We start from the raw sequence: 26858 nt of genomic DNA on the forward strand, positions 1-26858 counted from the left end.
GTTAACTGTATATTGTAAGCCCCACTTCTGGATGCACTGATTGGCACTGGGCATGCTGTGAAATCATTTTTCATTCATGATCCCAGTCTTTTGTTTTAGGAGCTTTGAAGAACAGAATTTCAACTGAATATCTAATAAGAGCTTTGGGTATTCAAATTATACATTTGAAGATTCATAAGCAAATTAGAGCAAACAATTATAAATCCTTGTCTCCTTTAAAATAGAAGTCACGTTACAGTAGCATCTCAATATCAAAAATGAGAACTGCATTACGAACTGCATAAACATGCAGTGAAAAGACACTGACCTTGTAAGAGAGAACAGTATGCTTAGAAGACACTATATCCCACTGTTTGAAGTAATCTCATAAGGCAAGGACTAATGAAAAAATTCCCCCAAAGCCTGTCTAAGCACAGTGCACTCCTTCGTTTGCAGGGAAAAGACAACCGGGTCCTGGGGAACAGAGTCACAACACAGAGCTGAAGAGGACAACACCCAGAGCTGGTTTCAGTGCAAGAAAGACATTACCAAGTGTATACTGTCAATCACTGATACTGGGACATCCCTCCATCCTGAGTGCTGTCATTAATCACTGCCAGGACTCTACTGGTTACAGATTGTAACTGTATCAGACTATTGACTTACAAACTCTTCACTGTAAGTATGTGCATACATATTTGTGGGTATCCATAGATACCTACTCATCTAATTTATACTCTGCTAAGAATGAAGGAAATTGATATGGTGTATCATGGCATTTTGCACTGAATAAACATCAGCGATAGTAAGCAAAAAGTAAAGAGGGCAAAAACCAAAAAAAAGGTACTAAAAGAAGGTATGACTTAAAGTAAACCAAAAAAATCGACCATCAGCATTACAGAGTGTGTCTGATCATTCCTATCTATTATGTTTTGGTGGGCACACTAGAGCAGTCTCAGAGCACATGAAATGGGTTCAATTTGGATGAAACGACATTCAGGTACCCTTCTGGGTGCACCTTATATGCTTCAACTGCCTACGGGCAGGAATAGATTGGATCAGCCCCAGCGTAAAACCCCACACGAGTGTGGTGTAAACATGGGGTCCACTGCAGATCCACTCTTACTGCATTATACTCCTTGCCTCTGCAGACACAGATTATTCTGCTCTTCCACTCTATCAGGAAGAAATAAGACAACAGATTTCACAGATTTTTAATGTCTTGCCAGTTCATACATCCCCACTTGTCCCCTCACAGTGCCAGCTTGGTATACAGTCTTCTGCAGAACACAGCCCGCCTACATGCTGTCATATATGGGAGAAAGTGTTAACATAGTGATCTATATTTTAGTGGAAACAATCATTTAAGGGCTGGAGACCACTGAAAGCATCACACAGTATTTGCTAGCCAAATTCATGCACACACCAAAAAAAGCCTTGCAACCTGTTGACAAAGTTTATTCTTCCAACCACAGTACTAGTTCCCATGAAACTAGTCCACGATCACTTGGCTCATCACAAAATCCACCCCACGTACAAGGTTTAGGACTCCTGAAGTATCTAATAGTGGATACTAAGTAAAATAGATCAGAGGATTTTGGACAACCAAAGACAAAATGCTTGGATGTTGGAATTTATACATCAACAGGCTGCCCAGGAAGGTCATGGAGTGTCCCTCTCTGGAGACATTCCAAACCCACCCGGATGTGTTCCTGTGTAACCTGCTCTAGATGATCCTGCCTTGGCAGAGGGATTGAACTAGATGATCTCCAGAGGTCACTTCCAATCCTAGCAATTCTGTGATGAACAAAACACATCAGTGTTACTGGGGTGCCCTGCCAGAAAGGTTAATAGTGGTATATCTAGAATTAAGCAAAGTATGTTAGGACATGTCCTTATTAGATCTCATTTAAGCAAGTTCCTGACATGGTAGATAAATCCCAAGAAAACAAAGCAATCCTGGAATAGGTAGAGAGCAAGCATGAACACTCAAAAATGTTCTTAAGGACTGGATGCTTAAAGATGACATTTTTCCTAATACAAAGTGAAAAGAGCATTTCAGGTTATTAAAATTCCTGGTGTGTTTTCTATAGGCACAGTGTGCTTTGCCAGACTCCTACTCTTCCATTTATATTTTGCCTATAAAAAACATGTCATATAGTCAGAAAAAAAAATTCAAATTAAATATTTTGAAGCTTAATCTGATTACACATGAGCATCCTGTAATGGACAAGAGCCAGACAAGCACTGGCCTCCAGAACCTATTTATACAATCAATTTCTCAGAAAGATCCCTTAGCTTTCATAACATATATATACATACCCACACACACACGTTATGTATTTCAGTACTAGTCATCTCCTCTTGACAAAATAAACAGCAAGAACAAGAAGATAAAGAATCCATTTTTCTTTCAAATTCATTAAAAGCTCCAGACTGAAGAGGAAAAACCGAGAATGTATACCAGAAGGTCCACAGTTTTTCTTTCAGCTTGTAGGCTTTTTAAATATCAATAACTTCTATTCAAAACAATTACCTTGTAATGAAATCATATTTTCATCTAATTAAGAAAACACTGCCACTAGTTTTATGTTTCATTTTGTACAGTTAAACTTCCAACCATTTAATTTAATAGCAGCTCAGTTTTCAATATTTATGAGTGGAAAAGGTCCCAAATTAAACACATATTGTATTAGTCAGGCAGCAACTTGCTTACAATGACACAGGTTCAAGGGATGCAAACTAGTATTTGCTTTCATTTACACAAAAGGTTCTTCTGCTACTTCTTAAATAGATACAGCTAAAGGCAATTTAAATAAACGGTCCCATTCATGTCTCTAGGTTCTTTACTGGAGAGAGGAGAAGGTTTAATAATGAGAATAGCATTTTAAGGCGATAGTTCTTGGTCTGCAATGAACTTGAGGGTCTGGGAATGTCTCTAAGGACCCACCCTGGCTCTATGATTTAAATTCTATTAAAATAAAGGCATCACTTAGAGGAACAGAAATTTCACTAGGTACTCTGGAAATACAATCAAACCTGTGTGATTCTACGTAGTAGCTCTAAGTATCTCTCTCAAACACTGAAGTACCACTTGAAAAACTCCTCAGAACAAATACAGCAGCACTTAAAAAGCACAATTTGCCTTCAAAGTTGAGCACAGTATAACACACTTGACTTGGTTCTTAAGTTTGTTGACTCAACACAGGGACAGGTAAGTGTTCTACAGAATCAACACAGCGCTGACCCAGGAAAATGCTTTGTTCTAATTGTTCTATGGAGTAAAGGAAATCGAAGCAGACTAAGTTACACTGTTCAAGACAAACAAAGGGAAGATTCACCATGAGTAGAATGAAAAACATCTTCAGCCCCATGTTTTAATGCTATTCCATTCCTTCAAGTAAATCAGTAGGCAAAAATACCCTCACAGATTTGATCATGAGTACTTCAGGTATTTCCAGCCACCCTTCTACAGTCATGTCTCACTATGTGCTGTACAGAATAAGCAAATCATTCCAGCTTGGTGCAGAAATCCATACAATCTCAGGAAATCCTAAGAAAATCCCCACCCTTTTCAAAAAATTCATTTGCACAAAATATTTCAAAGCACTATATTAAAGAAGAATAAAGTATATAGAAATATGAAGACTTTTTAAAAGTGTCAAAAGGACACAGGATTCCTTACAGATCCTTTTAATTAACCAGCTTCAAAACAACTTTGAAATTTAACTACTCTTATCTTGCCTTAACCTCTCTGAAAGAGCAGAAGTAATTTCAATTGGTGTTTTCATAGTGAAAAGCATTAAAATATACAACATCTTCTACTCTATTTTAGGGGCAGGCCAATAATGCTGAAGGCTTTGGGGAGACTTTTTTCTTTTTTCTTTTTTTTTAATATACTCACCACCTCCCCCCAGTCTCCTGAAGACAGCACAGTATTAAGCCACGGAAAAAATGACAACCTGAATAATCAAAACTCTGGTCCCTAACTTTTAAGTCTACAATCTCAATTCCAGCATTTGCACCTGCATCTAAACCAGTATACACAGTTGTCTGCACCAGTTTGAATTTCTACTTGAAACTGGACACTAAGCCAAGAAAAAAAGAGCAACCCTGTAATCCTAAAATCCACCCCAGAACCCTTCTGAAAACAGCAGGAATACTTGCTTTTTGCCTGCATCACTGCAACAGAGGAGATGAAGGATTAAGCAACTCCAGAGCAAGCCTGTGTGTCAGGCTTGCTCACTTTTTCTTATCAGATTCCTAATGACTGGGGACAGTGGTGTCTCAGGACAATTTAATATTGGCTGTGCTGCCTGCCATGTTCATGCCACAATAATGCATAATGCAGTTCAATCATCAGCTCGAGAATTTTTGCAAAGTGTAACCATATGGTTTTTGGCTCATCAAAGTGTACTGCCTTACCCTGAAGTGCCAGACCAGAAATCAGAAGCTGACTGTCGAGCATGTGAGGCATCCAGCAGTGATGTCTGTGCTGCAACCTGAAGTCATTGCACTGAACAGCAGACGCCTGGGTGCCCTGACTACATTTTTGGATACTCCTAATGTTCCTCAGTGTGCATACTTATCCATCTGGAGTATTACTAATCTGCCACATAACCTCATCTAAACAGAATCAGGAAGGACTTCAAAAGATCATCTGGTCCAGCCTCTCAGGGGAAAAGAAGCCAACAAGAGATTATCTAGCATGCTGTCCAGCCACCTCTTTAAAGTAACCAGCAGTGGGGGACATTGTTCCAGGGATTGCTTGACCACCAAACTGACTGTTCTCAAAATACTCACTTCTAAAAAACTTTTACCTTGATACAGTGCAGCTCTGAGAACTCCAGTAGAGATCAAGCAAGTGCTTAAAAGAATGACAGCCTTTATCCTAATAATGCTTCCATTTAAGACAGCAGGCAAACCTTAGCTAGGCTGGCACACTGGCAGAGCCTAGAGCTCCTCCTGCTGCAAGAATTTCCATGCTGAAACCAAGGCAGTCTCAAATGACAAACTACAAGCCTACTGACTGCATTGCAACATCTAATCAAAGCCACAGCTTTACTGGCACTGAACTGAAAACTTGCTGCAACAATAACCTGATGTGTTAATTCTGGGCATAAAAGCATCACATTTTCAAACCAGAAAGTACTCAACAAATATACATTGTACTTGCTAAAGATTTCTGTGACCCTTATGCAAATATTTCACAATGTGTGAAAAGACCAAAGTTTATTATACTTGAAGTCATTATCACAAAGTCAATACCTACTACTAGTGTTCCATAATATCTTTCGAAAAAGCTTTCACTAATTTAAGTTTCAAGAAATAGCCAAAAGTCTAAGAAGTTATGCACACTTGCAGGTTGGATAAGCACATAAAATATGGAATATATCAATAAAACTACCCCCAAATGCCGAGTTCTAATTTTCCATTTGCCATTTTAATTACATAGCATTAATAAAATAATAGTCTCAAACACTAGGAACACAATCCAGTGTTGACTTTGAATAACACTGACTATTCTGCAAATTAAAATCTGCTTTTTAAGCTATGACAAATATTTTTTTAGAATAATGAAGGAGCTTAATATAGTATAAATCTTCTCTCTTTCTTCTCTAGACCTCACTTTTCAACACCAGTCAACATTTTTAAAAACTACTTGTACCAAAAACCCATTAATACATTTGTGTAAATTGACAACAAAAATTGAACATTTGTTTCTGACGTGTCCTAGACAAAAGTTAAAGCCATATTTGGAGCACATATTGGCTTTCCCGTTATCCAGGATACACTCATTTTCCTCCTCAGAACAAAGACAGAGGATTTTGATATACTTATTTCACAACTGGGCTTATCAACAAATCATTTTTACTTTTGGAATTACACTGAAGCTTTGACCAACCATACCATTGTGTCACCCTCTTGAACGGTAAGATAACAGAATGTGAGGACTTGTATAGAGGAAACCTAAATGAGAAACTAAAAACAATGCTATAAAGACTTAAAGAAAGGTTTACTTTTGTCTTTTCACACACTTTTACCAAATCAAGTTACTCTGCAAGTCCCTTTTTAAATAGACAGCATACAGAAGCTTTCTGATTTACAAGGATAATGAACTTTTTCAATCTGCCACTCCAAGAAACATCATAGACCACAAAAGCATTCTTTTTTCCACACAAATTTCAGTGGTTCCAATAAATATTTGTTGTGAAACAGATTTAAACAAGCAAGTGGAAATAACAATGTTCAATTTCATTGTGATTCATTTCCATTTCATACAGAAAAACAAGCATCTGTATACTTTTAGCTTAAAACAGATAGTCACATGTAATTTACACTGCGCTCATTAATCTCTTTCCACCTGCATTTAAATCTCCAAAATTACCTTATTCTTCAAACAACTGTACTGGTATATGTACTGATTTTTTCCAGACAACACATGAGACTGGCCACTCACTGTTACCAGAAGGACTCACATTTTCTGCATTTTCCTGAACCTGCTGTGGCACGGACACAAACCATTCCACCTTTTCCTTTCACTGGAATCCTTTTCAACATCTAATTTTTAAATGGATCAACTGTCAGCACTGAAAACAGCATTAGAAATTATTGTTATTCCCCTTGAGAATACCACTTAATAGGCTTATGCAAATTATGTACCTTTTATTTACTGCCCTAGACAAACCTAAAGGGAACAGGTTGTCAGTAACAGCTTCGTTCCCCAGTCACAAGCTCAGCCCACTCATTAGGGGTGGCTGAGCGCAGCACTTAGATTGTCATTCAAGAAATAATACAGGATCTCCTGGGACATATTGCCAAGACAAGTATACTCATGGAGTCTTCATAAACTACAAAATTACAAACTCAATTATTTGCTAAAAACCTGGACAAGCAAAGTGCTTTAAAACTTTAGAGTTATTTGAAGTACATCTTCACATTCAAGTGAATACAAGGAAATGCACCCATAGCTACTTCAAGCTGGCTGCTACCACAGCCACTGAGAAGCACTTCTGAGGTGAGAATAAGCATACTTCTGGTATCATTGTATTTTAGGTATCACCTTTGAACTTTCCTGTTTCAGATGCAAGTATCAATTCTGTCTCAAAAGCATGGGGCACCAGTCAGATGAGCTGAACAAGGCTAAGATGCAAGTTCCTGCACCAAGAATAAACACCTTCTGAGAAAGTCCTGAGTCTTTTTGGGCAGTTGACACTGTTTAGAGAGAGAGAGAGGAGCTTTCAAATTTCAAGCTACTCACATACGAGCATACTTGGCTTGAGTGCTGAAGATTCTAGCAAAAGTCAGTGCACATGCAGCAATCTGTCAGCCTCACTGTTTAAGCATACATGTAAAGATCAGATCAGTTTTCTAATTTATGAATATTCCATTTGCGAAGTCCAAGGTATTATTTTTATTTGCTATATAAATTGCAGTACTGCAGCCTCTGTCACAGAGGTGATTTATGAACCTGATTTATACAACCACAGAATCATTTAGGTTGGAAAAGACCTTGAACATCAAGTACAACCATCAACCCAGTACTGCCAGGTCCACCACTAAACCATGTCCCCAAGTGCCACATCTAGATGCCTTTTAAATACCTCCAGGGGTGGTGACTCCACCATTTCCTTGAGCAGCCTGCTCCAATGTTTGACAATCCTTTCCAGGAAGGATTTTTTACTAATATCTAATGTAAACCTCCACTGGTGCAATTTGAGGCCATTTCCTCCTGTCCATGGGCAGGACACCTTTCACTAGACCAGGCTGTTCAGAGCCCCACTCAGACCGGCCTTGAACGCGTCCAGGGATGGGGCAGTCACAACTTCTCTGGAAAACCTATTCCACTGTCTCACCACCCTCATGGTAAAGGTTTTTTTCCTAATACCTAACCTAAACCTACTCTCTTTCAGTTTGAATCCATTCCCCCTTGTCCTGTCACTACATGTTCTCGTAAATAGTCTCTCTCCAGCTTTCTTGTAGGCCTCCTTTAGGCACTAGAAGGTCGCAGTTAGGTCACACCATGCCTTCCCTCCTCCAAGCTGAGCAATCGAAATTCTCTCAGCCTTTCCTCACAGGAGAGGTGCTTCATCCCTCTAATGATCTGTGTGAATGCCCTTAAGAGAAATAACCATTCAAGCATTAGCACATACATTAAATACTTTGCAAAAGGGCCAGAAGGATTTGCTGACCTGCTCTAGGCCATGCAGAAAGGTCTCTAACACTTCCCAAAGCAACTTTTCTCTCCTTCTCAAGCAGTTACCTTTTTTCATCTCTGTCAACCAAAAAAATTTCATCCACCTTAACCTGTGTATCTCAATGCCTTTAAAACACTGAAAAAAGTAATAACCCTTTTTGTATCTTCAAGATTTGAACAGTTCATCTCCCAAGAAAACACATTTAATGCAGAACTTTGGTGCACTCAGTTTGCCAATACCTCAGTGAAGGGTAAGAGATGCTGCTGCAGCCTCAGTGTTTCCTCATTCTGTGCTGAATAATCATAAAAAAAAAAATATTTTATGCATCTTCCCCCCCCCACCCTGGACATCATCAAAAATTGTCTCTACAGTTGTCTACAACTTGTCACTCTGCCTACAGCAGTCAGCTGTTAAATCCAGGTCTGGGACAGCTGGCACATTACTCTGATTACACAGCTGGGATTAGCAATACTTCTCGATTTGAAGCTCAAGAGGGAGTTCTTAGATAGGGTTTGTTGTTGTTTGTTTGAAGATTCTTTCAACTAAAGTTTTAAGTGCTTTCATAAACATCCCATCTATTAGAATAACCTAATTAGTCTAGACCCAGTATTTAGAAATGCTGCCTGTTGCATATGCAGCTAGCCATCAAAGCTTTCCAATACCAGCCCAGCCCATTCAGCTCTCAGAATTCATTTATTCATTAACAATTTGGGGGGTTGCCAACTCAATATTAAAAGTGACAGATGTTCACAAAGTAATGTCTAACAACTGCAGCAGCTTTCTGACAAAACAGAAAGTAGGCTTTCTCCAGCTTAACGACCATTAGCATATCCAACACAAAGTAAAGAATACAATAAGAAGGTGAAGAATTAACAATTCACACATTTTAAATTAGCTCAGTAAATCGGTAAATTAACTCAAGTGAAAAGAAAAGTCAATTCCAGTTCATCTCTGATCCATTTGCTGACCTTATCTTTAATGACAACTATGAATTTCAACTGTATTATCCTTGCAGTTCAATTAAAACAGGATAAGAATGCAATTCCTTCAGACAGAGTTTGACATTCAGATGTCCCAGGTACCACAGCACAAACACCAAATTTCTATTTTGTACCAAGTCCTTTCAGGCTGTGAACAGGGTGAGTACAGTAGGTATACACTCCAGCAAGATCCCAGGAAGGACAGCTGGAAGAAGCAGATGATAGATAGCCCTAAGCTCTTGTTTAGATAGACTTCAGCCCCTTGTCTGAACATAGGAGAACAGCAGAAGTTTGTCTCAAGACAGTGAATCTCAGTCGTAAGTCACTGATTTAGGCAGGACAGAAAGATTTCAGAAAACTCCAAAGATAAAACCTAAAGCTTTTCCTTCTTATATACAAAAATAGTAAATAAAAAAGGTAAGTTTAAAAAGCCTGAATGCACCATTCAAACTCACATTATAGGTTACCATGAGACCTGAGCTTTCACCTTCAGCAATTTTCCACCATTTTGCAAATGCAAAGGCCCAGCTCACAAATACCAGACATTAAAGTACACAGAACTGCTCAATGAATTTTAAGTAACCTATGTGTAAACAAAAAAAAAATTTTTTACACAGCATAGAAATTGAGCTCATAGAATTTGCTCAGAGTAAACAAACCAAATAGAGGAAAGCAAACAAGTTACAGCTTTATAGTTAGAAATAACCTGGTTTCTCCCATCACCTTAAATGTCCTTAACCGCTATATAATCTCTCATGACTCAAGAACTTGAGTCACCATACATTAATATCACCATGCTCAAACACAGAACTATACTTGTGAAAAACTTCATGTCACCCCTATTTTAACAACTGGTTTGTTCTTATGCTGAGCCACCTCATTAAACATTTTCAAACCCTGGCCAGTGACATTTGTAAAGGCAGTATTGAGCTTTGAGAGCTTCGCACCTCTTTGCAAATATATTTTACAGCTTTCAGCAGCATATGGCACATTTTGTGTGAATCACAAATGTCTTCCCACCACATTTCAAGGAGGATGAAATTCTACTGGAATTGATGAAAAGTGTAAGAGAATTAAGAATATGAAGTTTGGGTTCAATCCTGGAACAGATTTAGTAGTTGTGGCTTTCGGAAATTAAATACTCACTATTTCACTGATTTTTGGCAACATTTTTAGCCTTGCGTGCTGCTTTTGACTGGAGTAGAATTAATTTTTTCCACAGTAGGTAGGATGGGGTTATTTTTTGGATTTGTACTGCAAACAGTGCTGGTAACACAGGGATGTTTAAGTTACTGCTGAGCACAGTTTGCACAGAGTTAAGGCCTTTCCTGCCTCTCACCCCACCCTACCAGTGAGTGGGTTGGGAGTGCAAAAGGAGTTGGGAGGAGGAACAGCCAGGACAGCTGACCCCAAGTGACCAAAAGGTATTCCAAACCAGATGGCATCATGCTCAGCATATAAAGCTAAGTGACCAAGAAGGAAGAGGGGACATTTGCAGTGATGGTCTCTGTCTTCCCAAGTCACTGCTATGCATTATGGAGCCCTGCTCTCCTGAGCACGGCTGAACACCTGCCTGCCCATGGGGAGTGGTGAACTAGCTCCTTGGTTTGCTTTAGTTGTGTGCACAGCTTTTTCTTTACCTATTAAACTATCTTCTATCTCAACACAGGAGGTTTTTTCACTTTTACTCTTCTGATTCTCTCCCCTATTCCACCGAGGTGGAGTGAGTGAATGGCTATGTGGTGCTTTAGTTGCCAGATGGGGTTAAACCAATTATAAAATCAATAACCCAGATTTAAAAGTTAGAATAGTTAATACAAGCATTACTCTCCCAAATACATACTGAACATCCCTATGAATTTATATTTAATCTTGAAAAAAATACTTTAATGTAGATTTGAGCCTTCCTGCTGAAAAAATGCAAGCAAATTTAGTAGGGACTATGTCATTTAGAAGCACTGCATTGCTCAGATGAGTAACTGAAAAGAAGAGCTAATAATTCTTTAGCTGTAAAGTCTTTAGACACAGTTATATGTGCAGAAAAATTGCTTTTGCTAATTTTTTTTTTTATTTCACCTAGCTTCCTTATTACCTTCAGACTTGAGAGAGAGGAAGTAGCAGAACAAGTACTATTCCTCCACCTTAAATGCTTAACTCCTTGCCATTAATGCCCCTTTATCTCACTGGGTGCGTACCTCCAGAGTAACCATAACCCATCAGGAATCAGGTAACAAAGTCACCCCTTCAGGAGAGGAGGAATGCTGCAGCATTCTGTTCCTGAAAAAAGATAAAGCACAGCAGAGAGAGATGAGACACAAGGAAGCACAGATGTCTCCTGCCAGGGTAGCTCACCCCTTTAGCAGCAGAGGGCAAGTGCCAGTTTCAGCCCTTACAGCCCGGGCCGTGAGGCAGCAGCCGTGAGTCGCTGGGCAAAGCCCCAGCCCTGCCCACTGGAGCCTCTCAGAGCAGCGGCAGCCTGCAGCCACGACAGCACAGCTCCCACAGCCCATGCCGCTCCTGCCTCCCACCACTTGCTGCATCAACTTGCTAGCCAGCATCTTGCACAAGCAGGAAGCGTATCCTTTCCCAGATTCCCTCCTAAGGTCCAGAAATGCAGAAAATCATAATGTAAAATAAAATCTCTCCCAATGTACTTCGCGTTGTTTTTTTCAAGAAAATACCTGAGGGATTCCCAGGTTCTGTAGATATTACAGTCCAGAAGTTCCAATACCAGAGAACAGACTGTGAGGCAAAGGAAATCAGAGATGCCTGAACCAACACACAGGCAAGGAATTAATCTAGCTGAAGACCCACAGAAGCAGGACAAGTGTGATCAGTTTCCAACTACATCAATTACGTCCTACCCCAACACCAGCACAGTGTGGATGCCAGGACAGCTCTATCCATTTCGGAGACCACAGCATACATGCTACATTGAGTATGTAACAACAGCATAATTTGAAATACCTTTTAACTATTATTCCACTAATTAAGAAAAAAAAGAAAAAAACATGCCAACACTTACATTTCAATGAGATGCTCACGCTTGATAAAAGACTCAAGCTAAAATTACATTCCAATTCTCCAATGTTTTTCCACTAGAAGAATTTATTTTTTCTCATACCACTATTTACTGGTTAGTCTCTTTTCGATTTAACCAGTAAATATTCCATTATAACTGTCTTGGTTTTAATCACTAGCAGCTATTCCACATTACATCATTAAATGTTTTAAAAGAGCACTATTGCTTGTAAGTGCTTAAAAAGTGTTCAAAGGAAAAATAAAATATGCATGCTATTTTTCCAAGCATAAAAGAAGATTAGCAGTAACAGAGAAATTTCAAGATTGATTATCTTGAAATTACCCACTGAAAAATTCATCTGTATTAAAAAGAATAAAATACTTCTTGAAAATGTAGAGAAGTCAAAGTAATTTATGTTTTAAATTTCCCATGTTTAAAAGGGATTGTGAAAGTAGACCCATAAGAACAAAACTGGTTAATGAAAACATAACATTTCCTTGGCTTAGAGCAAATGCTGATCTTGCAAACAAAGAGAGAAAAATTACCTGCAGATCTGGTACATAAAATTTTTCTCTTTCTTTTAAGGCTTGCCTTGTTAAGATAATTATAACACTTGAACCAACAAGAAGCAGAAATTTGACTCAAGTTCACTCAGTCAAAACATACAACCTTCAACTCCCACACTGTCCTTTCCACACCTAAGGAACTACGGGATGCCTTCCAAACTACTTTTGCTAACATTCAGAAACAAACTGTCCATAAAATGGAAGCTGCCTTAATCTGCATTTGCACACTGCATTTTCAATTTATATCATGTCATTCACCTCCTCCATAACAGTATCACATTTTCTTCTCACATTCTTCTCTGTGCTAAAAGAAAGTCTCTCTTGCAGGCCAAAGGAATATTTGGTGGAATATCTTTATTCTCTGCTGCTGTCCTCTTATTATGTCCCCTGTTGTTTTTATTCTTCAATCCCATACCCAGCTCTTCAATACAACATGAACAAATGAGTTAAACCACTAGAAAAAGTAACTAGTAGTGCTGGATTTTTAACCTCTTCATCTCTCCAGATCTAAAAAAAATGCCTTTTGGAAGGTGCACTTATACAAAATTCAATTTTTGCATTCAATACAGGAATGACTGAGTAACACAATATGGTTATAATATCTGGGGAAGTCAGACCAGATGACCACTTCCTTTTACACCTATAAAATGCAACTGCTGTAGCACTAAAAAGCTGTAGAAAAAGAAATCACGTATTAGTAGAGTATTCAATATTCAAAACTGTGGTAGTGAGCAACACACTAACACATATTCAAATATCAGTGCAAAAGAAGTGCTGTAAGGTTTTATGAAACATGATGTTAAGAGAGACAGGAACTTGCAGACAGTGGGCTCCCCAGGGGTCAGGTTCTAAAGATGCTTCACGGATTTGTCACACCCATACAAAACTACCGCCTTTCAGTTTAGGTTTCTCACCTTACTCTCCTTTCTCCCCTCAATCCTCTCTTGACATTAGTCCCAATAGCTTCTGTGACAGCTACTTACAAAGCTTTCCTTCACAATGTGCCTCCATCTTCAAACACTGTTTCTAAACTGGTGTAAGAACTACATGTGCTAGAAACTCCCACTCAAAATTTGTGTCCCAAAGCTGGAGTATTTCTTTTCAATCCACTGATCAAAACACATTTTGCATCAACACTCACTAACCTACCACAGCCTATCACTGATAGCCCCAACTGATTTCTGCTACCAGTCCTCATTTTCCCGTTACCACATCATTCTGGCACATAGCATGCATCTAAATATATTCTCAATGGTATACTTATTTTAAAAAAGTTTTATCTTTTTGTGACCAACAAAAAAATAAGTAGATGAACAAGAACCTATTTGTACTTTTCAGACAACATTGTTGGCAAAACTACTGGCACAACAGCTAGAGAAAGTAACAAATTATTATAGCCCACAGCTGTTAAAAAAACAAATAAAAACCCCTAGTATTTTATCTGAGACTATAATATTCTTCCACAAATGCCAATTAAAACACCATGAAAACAACGACTCAAAAGTTCTAACTTTAGCCTGCAATTATGCTTCCCATCTATATGTCATAAGAGTCTCAAATTTGAACCTGAAGTGAAAACCTCAAGAAACAGGATATGAGAAAACATAGTGAAAAAATCTGTCTTGCAAATACAGTACTCATCGTGAGCCAGGACACATAAACTTTCATGGGACTCCTTGGAAGTTGCCCTCTTCCCATACTCAATCTCACACCAAGTAGACATCACAGGAAATGATAGCAACAGTCCACAGGGAGTTCTTTAGCAGAAATGATGTAATTCTAGGTCAGCAGGCTATTCTCAAAATACACAAAATGAGAAATTACCCATTTCTGCAAGCCCACATAAGTGACTTCCTGTGGTTGGAATATAACAGAATCCAGCAGAACACGTGCCTACTGCTTTGCAAGCATGCAAACGGCTACGGCTGAAGTACAATTTGGTATTCAGTGCATCTTAACGCAAACAAGCCTCACATGGAAAGGCTTAATGCAGCTGCTAATATACATTTTAGTACTATCAGCTTGCTCTTCTCCCACTTTCCATTAAAAAACAAACAAACAAACAAAAAAACCAATTTGGGACTAACATTGGGATTTGTGGCCTCCCCAGAAGGACCCCTGCTTTGCATTAATGAGACCTGAAGTAGTCAAACGCAAGAATATCACCCAGAAGTACAGACACAGAACTCAGACTAGAATTGTTTGTATTTACAGGGGAGAAACAGTGACTGCAAAAACAGTATTTTTCCCAGAAGTAAGAGGTATATGCATGACATGTATAGGCATACAGACCTATGGAGACAGAAACAGATACTGTCACTTTATGCTCTGCAAGATGTGGTCTCTGGTGCAAAGCTGGTGTAAAGCTGCTACCACACAGCTGCTGTTTTGTGACTCTCCCACTCTGACTCAGGTAAGAGTCAACAAAAACAAAACAATGACCAATATTAATTTTGCTCAATGTGGAGATTATGGAAACAAGAAAGGCACTTTCAGCAACTCCAGTTCAAAATGAACGGTGCCAGTACTAGCTATTTCAAATAGGTATCGTTTTGTGTTCCCCTCCCAGAGCACTCATAGCAAGATCTGCGTTGCTCAAGTACCTCAGACACACTCCTCTTCTACTCTGCTAGCAGCTAAAACAAATTTTAAAAACCACAATACTAGTGGTTTCATGGCTTGACATTGGCTTTTCTTCTCCAGTGGCCCACGTGCAGAGTCTCTCTGCAAGAAGCATAGTCAATATTACCACAGAAAAATACCATGAAAGAAAGTTTTAAAAAATGCTTTGTGGTCTTGGGGGACAAGTCTGAGGGAAATTATACTGCCATTTAGCTCCTCAAAAAGTTACCCATGTCATTTTGTTTTCTCATGAGTTTTCCCACTCAAGGACACTCATCTGTATGCTGTTCTGAGGGATTTACTAATGCACCCCATTTTCTTCAGGCATGTTTGCCAGCCATCTCTCTTCTCAAGCACAACCCTCTTACTTCACAGAGGTCCATACAGAACATATGGGCCATAAGGAGCAGGCAAAGCAGTTTATCTTGATCCAGTGACCATGAGCTAGATGAAGATTTCTGCCAAGAAGAACAAATACACATATAGCTCAGGCAAAGGAGAGAAACCACTCTGCATTGAAATAAGTGGAAAACGACTACAGGAACAGTGTGGTAATGAAGAATGAGAAGACCTCTAAGACTTCCCCACCAGGCTAGCCCAAAGACATTTATAGTTAATTTGTTTTTTAGGGAAATAATGCTAGAGGCTGCAGTCTTAATTGGTTTAATTTCCTTTCACTCATTCAAAGTAACGCTCCTTTCAGAGAATTTTATCCCCACAGGATGCAGCTGTTGCTTTATCCAAGATGGGGAGCAGAGAGACCAGGCTCCAGAAAGCGAGAGACTCCATTGGAGTTGGGATACCAACAGTAGAACTCCTCACAGCTGGGACAAACCAGAGTCTCACAGAAGCACGGAATATCTGCTCCATGCAACCAGGCAGATTTCCTAGCTCCTGGTCAGTCAGTAGGTCACTATTCCCAAACAACATACTGCACACATTTTTCCTTTTTAAAATGGCCATTAAATTACGATCTGCAGAATGTCAGTAATACTGTAATGAATTACTCCAGGATTCACTTTGGCTAACAGCTGATGAATCATCACCCACAAATTTTATTTTCAAATTATCAAATGATTCCATCTGAAAATTACACAGCTCAGACACAAATTTAGAAATGTGACTCAAAATATTGTTTAAAATGTGCATGGGTAGTTTGTTAAGCAATGCTTACAGTAGCAGATGTCTGCATCAGAGAAGACACTATATAATAAAGAATAATTGTCATCATTTTAACTGCACTGACAGATAGTCAGAAGACTCCAAATACATACTTCTTAGTTGGTCTGCATTATTACTATTTCAGGAAGCAGCATTTCCTTTAAAAATTTGTGTTGTATGATTTCTAGTAGTATTTCACAATTTTAGCATTCAACTTCTAGAACATTTATCCAAGATTATGTCATAGTTATAAATACTTCCAATGCCATTGCTCAGCAATCATTCAGGGACTAATGACTTTAAAGGAAACTGTGACATTTTAATAATTTACAAATCCTACGGATTCAGAGAATATTGATTAAAACTAGGCAGATTTAATGCGGAGTATTTTGCTCATTCACCCTTACCTATGAAACTGCTGCAATATATTAAATAAAGCTATAAATCAGCGATAAAGAACAATTAAAACTGAGGGTATTAATGCAGGCTTGAGCAACCTACTAGAAGTATTAAATGAATAAGATTTTAGTGAATTATTTCAAGTCATACAGTACTCTAACATTTCTTGACATACAAGACCACGCATCTCTCTGAGTCATTTTGGGTCTATTCAATTGCGAGATAAAGCACATGCCTCATTTCAGCCTGAATTTGCACCAGATGCTGAACCCTGAGCATGTAGGTAATAATCTAGCCTGCTCAGAGCAGTCTGTACAGCATGAACCATCCTGCAGAGATTATATAATCACAATCTGCTGAGTTGGAAAGGACCCTCAAGGATCAGAGTCCACCTCCTGGCCCTGCACAGGACCATCCCCAAGAGTCACACCATGTGCCCGAGAGCATTGTCCAAACACTTCTTGAACTCCATCAGGCTGGTGCTGTGACCACTTCCCTGGGGAGCCTGTTCCAGTATCCAACCACCATCTGGGTGAAGAAACCTTTTCCTAATATCCAACCTAATAAACCTCCCCAACACAGATTCAGGCCATTCCCTCAGGTCCTGTCACTGGGCACCACAGACAAGAGATCAGTGCCTGTCCCTCCTCTTCCCCTCACAAGGAAGTTGTAACTGCAATGAGGTCTCTCCTCAGCCTCCTCCAGGTTGAACACACCAAGTGACCTCAGCCACTCCTTGTACGGCTTCCCCTCAAGGCCCTTCACCATCTTCGTTGCCCTCCTTTGGACACTCTCCAATAGTTTTATGTCTTTCTTACATTGTGGCACCCAAATCTGCCCCAAGCACTCGAGGTGAGGCCGCCCCAGTGCAGAGCAGAGTGGGACAATCCCCTCCCTTGCCCGGCTGGTGATGCTGTGCCTGGTGCCCCCAGGACAGGGTTGGCCCTCCTGGCTGCCAGGGCACTGCTGACTCATGTCCAACTTGCCACTGACCAGGACCCCCAGGTGCCTTTCCGCAGCTCTGCTCTCCAGCATCTCATTCCCCATCTGTCCATACATCCAGGGTTGCCCCACCCCAGGTGCGGAATCCAGCACTTTCCCTTCTTGAACTTCATGTGGTTGGTGATTGCCCAGTCCTCTCATTTGTCGTGGTCTCTCTGCCTGGCCTCCCTGCCTTCCAAAGAGTCAGCAGCTCCTCCCAGTTTTGTACCATGTGGGAACTTGCTTAGTGTCTGTTCTAGTCCAGGTTCAAAACTCAGATTGTTAAACACGAGTTTCAAAGTGCTTCAGTAAAGCCAGCCACAGAAACACGCTGCCAAACAGCCTCCTCTCCTTAGACAGTAAATGATGTGGTACTGCAGCAGGTCCCGCAGAGTGAAGGCAACTTGTGAGGCTGTTTCAGGTGGCATAACTCATGGCTTCAGTAACTGAAACAAACAGGTGGCACTGCCTAGTTCAGAAGTGTGCTGCAGTGGCTACTAACTTGTCAACATCCCTTGCTCTAGAGATGGTAAGCAGTACATTCCAGCCAGCTAGAAAACCACTGACTTGTGAATAACTCCCACCAGACGTCCTTCCCAACTGAAATAAGGCTCCTTTCAAATACCTTCAACAAAAATGTTCAAAGCAGGCTTCCTACTCATCTACCATCTTTCTACCTGCAACTCCTATTTACAACAGTAACAAATGCCAAGAGCATGTATTATATCAAAAGTACCATCATTCACAGTGGTTCAAAAGCACCCCAACATGTCAAATTTTCCACAGAAGCAAAGCCCAGCACATCAGAGTTATGTACTCCATAACCTATGATACAGGAAGCTATTATCTGTCACAAGGGCAGATAAATAAAATTCATAAATATTCATAAAACCCTCATATTTTTATCCAGGTTTTCAACATGATTAAAGTATTTAGGATGACTGTCTTGAGCAGATATCCTTTAAGAGATAAATAGCAGCCATTTATTTTAATTACACAGCTTACCAGTAACTCAGAGACTTCTAATTGTAGATTTTTTAAATTAACCTAAGCATCACAGGGATTAGCACAAATACCTGGAGTGCTGTCTTATAGGTACAAGAAACCTAAATACTTACAGTGAATTTTTCATAAACTACAGAAGTTCTTAGTAAGCCAGTAACAATGCAATTGAAATAGAAATCCTCAGAGAGAAATCTGAATATGTATGTAGAGCCAACAGAAAGGTGCTAAAGCAGCTAACCTGAGAAAGCAACAAAGACAGACTAAAACAATGACTGATCTACGGAGATGGAGTTTAATGTAGGTAATGGGTTTTTACAAGGGACTGCCTGAAAAGCCTCTGCTGCACAGTTTAATCTAGCAAGCCAAGTAATGAATATTCTACTCAAAAATAGTAGAGCCAGGGGAATGAACTTTTCTGCAAATCCAAAAAGCAAAAGTTGTCCAAGAACACAAGGAAATTGTTTTGGTCTGTCCTTTTTGTAGCTCACAGAAGCACTCCTGAATAACAAGAGTTTTAAAAACTACATAGAACGTAAAACTGGACATCATAAGCATCCTTAAAAAATGAGTCTTAGTTGTATTGAAGTTATTGAAATTGCATTGAAAGAAAATGGGATTTCTTTAAAATTTTCCATTCACTTTGTAGAATGTGGTCTGTGGTGGCTGTACTGCATAAAGAGGCTTGAGGTACTGTCAGCAGGTTTCATCTCCTTTCATGGCTGATAATTTTTTCTAACACTGGAATCTTGAAGCACTTTAGCTAACATCCAAATGTAAGCCTAGTTCACTTGTATGCAAATATTCTGCTCTTCATATAAATCACTGCTTGGTGTAATTCAACTAGAAATACATAAGCACTCTGTTACTGGGCTGAGAACCTAAAGCACTTACATTCTTTAGGAAGGAGATTTTATGGTACATAATGCATCACAGTATTGACTTTTATTTAACTTACAAATACGTAACTTCTCTATTTTCTCTGCCAGACTAATAGCTTTGCAACATATCTCCAAGGAATAATGCTCTCTTTAGAGCCAGCAGGCTGCCCGGAGCAGCTTTCTTCTCTTGGACACAACACACTGCTACCACAAGAGCAAAGCAGGCTACCCCTAAGGGAATTGCCACTACCTGAGCTAGGCAGCTTGCTGGCTTCTTCCAGCCTTTGGGTATTTTTTATCTTGCTGTCCCCTGAAAAGCTTCAAGGAGACAAAGTCAACTGTTTAAAATACATCAATATGAAAACATCAGAATAATAGTTAGTAAGAGGTGGTGAGAAGAACAAGATGATGTTTCACACCAAAAAAAGCAGTATATAAACATAAGGGTGGTGAAAAGCTCTCTCACAACATGTAACAGGAGGAAAGAAATCCCATTCAGAAAAAAAGACAATGTAAGAGAAGCAATCTAGATTAATCACTTCTCTGAAAACTAATTTCGCTTTCTCTGGAGTGTAACAGGCTTTCTTCTCAACATCACAGAAAAAAAATTCCAGGGGACTATGTCCTCATTTTGGTGCACATTAAATGACATTTCCTTGATCTATGTAATGTGCAATGCCCACATTACAAAGAGCTACCACTCTCTGCTCCTTGGTATAGACTCATGCATCATCAGTAGTTATGGAGATTTACCTTTGTCTCTTCTTTCCTGCTTTTATCAATATGTACATATCCAGGTCATAACATGTCAGTTTACAGTGTTTACTTTATGTGTTTGAGAAGTAAAGAAAATGTCATTGTACGTAATAATAATGGATTGCAAGGCAAGCCAGGTAGCTCAGACAGAATCACGGCACATAAAATAATTTCCTTCCATAGCCACAATATTCAAACAGCAGGCTCTTCAAGAGTCCAGATTAACTCCAAGCAATCTGCAAGTACTATTCAAGGCAGCCCCCTGTATGCTTTTGCTTGTTGCAGTGTTCCAAGCAGTGATTGTTGAATACACTTGAGAAGTTTTAGGAGTCCATAAAACAAGGGATGGGGGAGCAGGGAGGAAGCCAGAGCAATCCTAAGAACTCAGTAATGTAGTATTTACCATGCTAAAACAGAAAATTCAAGAGCAGAGGAGAAGTCTGACAGTATGTGATATGTTTGACAAGTTGACTAAAATTAAAGTATAAACAAAACCAAGAAAAAATATTATAGGTTTAATCTTAGTTCTTAAAATAAATAATGATAGAAGTTGAACAAGTATAGCCTTTGAATTGCCAAATGCAAAATGCAATTTCATAAAATTAGCATTAGAAACAAAGTTTGTAACCAGGGAGTACTTATAGTCTTTGCAACATCAATACTGCTAACACTGTTAAATGCACTTTAAAAGAGTAATTTCCATAATGTTAACACAACAGCTAAATACTGCCTATCTGCTAATGACTCTATGCATATAGCTGACCTTCTTTTTATGTGTAAGAACACTGTACTTATCTAAATAAGTCCCATGAGTTATACCACCAGCTAAAAATCCTGACATATCGAAGTAAAATTCAAAAATAGAGCAGCCAGTGACTACCTCTTAAAAAAATGAGCTAGGAAGCTCAACAAAATTGCAATATCTGCCAAGGTCTTTCACCTTATCCAAGGTTTCTCCTTTTATACAGCAATGCAGAGAACAAATTTTTCTTTCATATGTGTTGTCACAAAATGACAGAGTACACATGTAGCCAAGGGACACAACAAGAAAGGGAAAGAGTGAAACTGAGCCACAAGTCACACTGTTAGAAGGATTAACACTAGATGTGTCATACTTCACACCATAACCTCTTCCACTCTTAGGCTGGGTACCATGTACATTCATCAAAAACAAACTGTTTTATGAAAATCCTGCAAATCCCCTTCTAGTTCATCATCAGTGTAAATAAACCCTACTCTTTTTTACCAGTTCCTTTCCCTTGGTACAAAGATGGATGAGCCAACCCCACCTGTAATCAAAGGTCAGGGCACTACAACATCACAGAGGATACTAAGAGCCAGCCTAATACCTCCCCTTGCTCCTTCTTCCATTGGAGGGACTAGGGTAGAGACCGAGATGAGGAAGCAATGGTATCTCTAACAACAGCAATTCAAAGACTGAAACTGAACTTAATGTTTCCATTTACAAAAAATTTCCTGGAGCTCAGTAATTACAGCAGGACTGCTTTGCTGTCAATGAGAAGCCTAAAGCAAAAATAGTGACATTTCAAAATCAATTACACATATTAAAAGCATAAACACAAACTAAATTCAATCTTTGTGAGCATATTCATAAACCCGCAATGAGATGACCACATACCAAAGCTTGCAAAGGACTCCTACCTTATTTAGCAAGCAGAACAGATTTTTTAAAAAACTCTCCTAACTGATGCAGCCTTTCATACTATTAATCAATGCACTGCCTCATCCTTGAAATGCAGTGAACTGGTTCCTGACTCCTCCCTAGAAGGACACTGCAACACACAGCAACAGGAAAATTGCATTCACACTGCTCAGTGCTTCTCACACCCCAGAATACTAATTCTTTAAATATGAAGTGATCCATCTTAATGCAATAATAATCACTTCAGAACTTCTACCCAGAAAATAAAGAAATGGGAAAAAATATAAAACTGTTGCACATTATCAATTCTGTCTTAACATCCAGAAAATGAGGTGCTGAGATATGTGAAATAAAAAATGCACAATGCCCAAGTCTTTTTGTGTGATTTCTACTATGTTGCATTTCTATAACAAAACTTTAAAAGTTAATATGGTTAGTGATAGAAACCTTTATTCTCTTATTCTTACCAAAAATAGAATCCTTCCATTTAAAGCATTCCACAATTTATCAGTAATTTCCACAGTATAATATGGTAATAAACCCCACACTACTGTATGCATTGACCAAGTTAAACAGAGTACGCTCTGCATTTTTACTTACTAAAAACCACATATTTCACTACCACAGGCATTTTTGTAGGAGTTTATTTAAATATAATTTAAGTTCTTAATCTTAAGATCTTCAAACTTTACATTATTTTTGTTCTCAGCTGCTCAGAAGAGTAACTAAATATTTTGTTATTATGCCCTCATATAGATGAGCTTTTAGGTGATACAAGGTCTTCCACACTTGCACACCAAACATGAACTACTAACCCTTACTGTAGTTAATCCACATGGTATCACAGAAAATAATGTCTGAGTTGCCTGAACATAAACTAATGTATAAATGTTTAATGCTGGAAAACTCTTAAAAGTTACCCAGTGTAGTTACAAATTACTTTCTAAATCACTCATACTTTTAACAAAATTTCTCCTGTTCATTCTTTCACCTCAAACTTTCACCTTTTACCACTTCCTGAACAAAACTTTCCAACATATTAAAAACACCATGAAATTGTCTGTGTATTTCAGCATGCAAAATTGGGGAAGCAATAAGAAAGCCATGAGATGATCATTCTTTAAATAAGGCACAGATCTTTTACTCCACTTTGTTTTTAAAACACAAAATTCTTTTCTACACAAACCTGACATTTATTAATCAATATAAGCAACTGCCAGGCAGTGGCCATGCCTGGGCAGAACCGCTCAGGCACAAGAATAACAGGAACAGGAAGTTAACTCTGTTTCCACAGTTCTCAGATGAGACTGCAACCTGTGTCAGCCTCCTCACAGTAGAGCAGAGAGTGCACACAGCAGTCAGATTACTCTGCAACTGCTCATGTTTGACAATCATAGCTGATAAAACTAGTTCACACACTTCACTACATACTAAAGGAAAGATGCTGCTTATTAATGCATCTAGTGGGCTGACTAGCTGCAAGGTCATGGTAAGTGCCCTGTGCTGTTAAGTAACAGCCCAGAAAAAGAAAGATTTTAAATACCAGTTGGAAAAATAAATACTTTGCTTAACAGGAGGTTTCCCTTGAATGCATCTAAATTCAGAAAAACACCTTGCCAAACCAGATGGCTATTTCGCTTGTATCTTTTTACCACAGAAATACAGTTGCTGGATAGCAAAGGATATACCAAAAAAAAATTTAAAAATCACAATATGCACATACCAAATCTGCTTTACAAAAATTACAAAAAAATTTTAAAAAAAACAAAACCACCCTTACTGTAACACTGTATCTAAAGATTAAAAGAAATAAATATTTCTCAGAATGCCAAGGACAAAGAAATCCAAATTATAAAGCTACTCCCCAATGAAATGAAAGATTTACATGAATACTTTCACTAAACCACTATAACCATGCTTTACAAGAAACTTGCACTTCCTCTCTCTGTTTGATACTGGCTCAATTTTTAATAACAATGGTCCTGGTGAAATCTAAAGTCCTTGCTTGAAGGTTACATTCTTGTAAAGATCGTTCTGCTGTGATTTCTGTCGGGAAGTGGCTCATCGTGTATTGCAATTTGGTTCCCAGTGCTATAAACCATGGTTCAGCATCAAAATTATTACTGAAAGTGGCAGCTATTTAGAGAGGTACAAGCAAATTAGGAAGTGATAAGAATTAAAACTGTCAAAATTTCCCAGGTTTTCAAGTCACATTATTCATAAATTAAAGCAAGTACAAGGATATTCATTATGCAAGTAAAAGTACTTTATGCTAACTGCATAAAATGATAAAAGCTAAGTCACACCACTTATCTTTTGGGAGTATTTATGACACCTGATATATATGCACAACGCATCCAACTTCAAGCGAGTATTCTGCTAAGAGCAGAATTTCCTCTTTTCTTCTCCTCCTTCCTTGGAGCAAGTCCAATAAAAAATTATTAAGATTCATGAGCCTTACTATAAAGTGCACTTACCGGTGCTGGATTATCTTTAGCTTCCACACCAAAAACATCCCGTTGTTTCACTGTCAGCAAATCAAGACCTTCAGGATCGTTGTCATCATCATCGTCATCATCATCTTCAAAGAACTGCATGGAGTCCGAATTTGGTACCCTGCTAGGTACATGAAGTTCTTTTTCCTCCTCCTCCTCAGACAGCTCTTTCAATTCATCCTCAGACTCACCACTCTCCTCAGCACTTCCACTGGAAGCAGAACATTCCTCCGTTTCTTTTCTTCTCTGCTTGTCCTTTGTTTTGTTAACAGGTGTTTTTCCACTGAGATTAGTTCCACATTTCTCCACTGTTTCCTCATTTACCAAGGTGAGGGTATTTTCATTTTGCTCTGTCTCCTCCAAGTGGTCTGTCCCATTGGCTGCCTCCAGCTGTTTCCGAACTCTTTGAAGAAATCTCACACGAGGTGCCATTGCAAGACCAAGAGATCTAAAGCATGGAATTAAACAAATAAATTAATTTAAAAGGGAGATACACAACATTTGACTAAATTAGAAGCCCTCATTGATGGCTCAAGTGATTCAATTTCAATTATGATAATTCATATTGACACATTTTGATCAACACATTTAGAAAAATCTAGCATGAAAAATACACGTGAACATTGGAAGAGGAAGCAAAATGAAATAACTGAGAATTCTCAATTACAAGCCTCCCAGGAAGGAAAACAAACACAGAAGCTGATAAATTGTAGATAAGAGCCAATTAGTTATCTGTGATTCACAATTAAACACAGTGGAAGAAACACCAATGTAATCTGGTATTGAAAATACATGGATTTAATGTCAAGAACTGAGATAACACTGATCTGTCAGATGTCCTGCACTACTGGAAGCACACCTGGAGCATTATCCCCTGACTTCACAGTGACTGAGAGATCAAGAAAAGAAACATGATATGGATGAATGACTAACTGCAGAAAAAGCTAGGGAAAGACATTTCTCCCTTAAAGTCAGTTTCACCTGTTTCTACCTTTCTATGGCAAGGCTTTACCTCCATGGCACATGTAACTAACAGAGCCAGCAACTGTTGTTTTACCCAGTTATTCATGAAAATTCAAAGTGATACTCATAAGCATTACATGAAGGGACAAAAATTACAGAAAGAGCAAGAAATCCTGTCTAGCAACAATACTGGAGAGCACTGCATGGGAACAGATACCTTGACTCCAACAGCCCATTTGACTTCAGTAAACTTTGTCATTGTCCACCGTTATTACACCTGACCCTGTCAAACCCAAATTTAAAAAAAAAGCAACGTTTTCAGAGTTCATGAGCCTTCTCATTAGGTGAATAAAAAATGTGAGGTGACACTGGTACTGGTGCAAGGAACACACAGAGAATCCATGATACAGAACTGAACGTAGTACTTGGTACTTGTCCATACACTTAACAAAGGAATAAAGGATATAAACAACTACAATGGCTACAAATATACACAGGCACCCACACCTGTAAAAGACCAGCCCCTTTCAATTCAGAACATGCACAGCTATACATCACCTCTCCTCTCAATGATGTTCAAGTAGATAGCATTATTTCTTCTTTTCACTACACAGCCTCTGAGAGGAACCTGAGTTATAGCACAGGAGAAATATCTAATCCATACTACCTGGCAGAAATGTCATTATAAACAGTCCACGAAGCACCCAAAGATACTGCAGAGCAGCAAGAGTGCACTGTAGGCCCTGGAGAGCCTTGAACTTTTAATAGTAGCCAGTGGGACAGGGTAGTCAAAAGGAGTACCCTGCTTAAATAACAAACAAAAAATGTAACCACAACTCTGGTTAAGCAGGGCACTTTTGGTACCAGCCACAGGTTAAAACACTGAAAAGTAGACACAACCCCAAAAAGCAATCCACACTTAGGATAAAGAAAAAATCTTCCAACAAATAAAGTTTATTTTTAATGTAAAATTTTGGTTTAGTGTTTCTGATAATTCAGCACTGTTCCACATGCAACTAACAGCAGTAACAAAGAAAACAGAATTTTATTAAAAAGGATCAAAGGAAGTTTTTATCCAGTGTATTTTGCACATTTACTGACAGTGCATTGCTGAGAGGATAACTCAACACCATTGGGAACTGAAATTGGAGCAACCAGCAATCTTAAACTTGTTTTGCTGTTTGACAGCA

General features: G+C 38.8%; 1 protein-coding gene across 3 annotated transcripts in view; it reads right to left on the bottom strand.

Annotated features, from left to right (window-relative positions):
• Positions 1-26858, bottom strand: part of DDX10 (DEAD-box helicase 10) — a 160136-nt gene that overhangs the window by 88182 nt on the left and 45096 nt on the right. For all 3 annotated transcript variants that reach the window (XR_011150737.1, XM_069014291.1, XM_069014303.1), the window contains exon 13: positions 24688-25153. Coding sequence is in view for 2 of the 3 variants with exons in the window: in XM_069014291.1 (XP_068870392.1) it covers positions 24688-25153 (466 nt within the window). In the remaining variant the exon portion in view is untranslated. The remainder of the gene's footprint in view (positions 1-24687; positions 25154-26858) is intronic.

The sequence above is a fragment of the Aphelocoma coerulescens genome, chromosome 1 (assembly GCF_041296385.1).
Source record: "Aphelocoma coerulescens isolate FSJ_1873_10779 chromosome 1, UR_Acoe_1.0, whole genome shotgun sequence".
Taxonomy (NCBI): domain Eukaryota; kingdom Metazoa; phylum Chordata; class Aves; order Passeriformes; family Corvidae; genus Aphelocoma; species Aphelocoma coerulescens.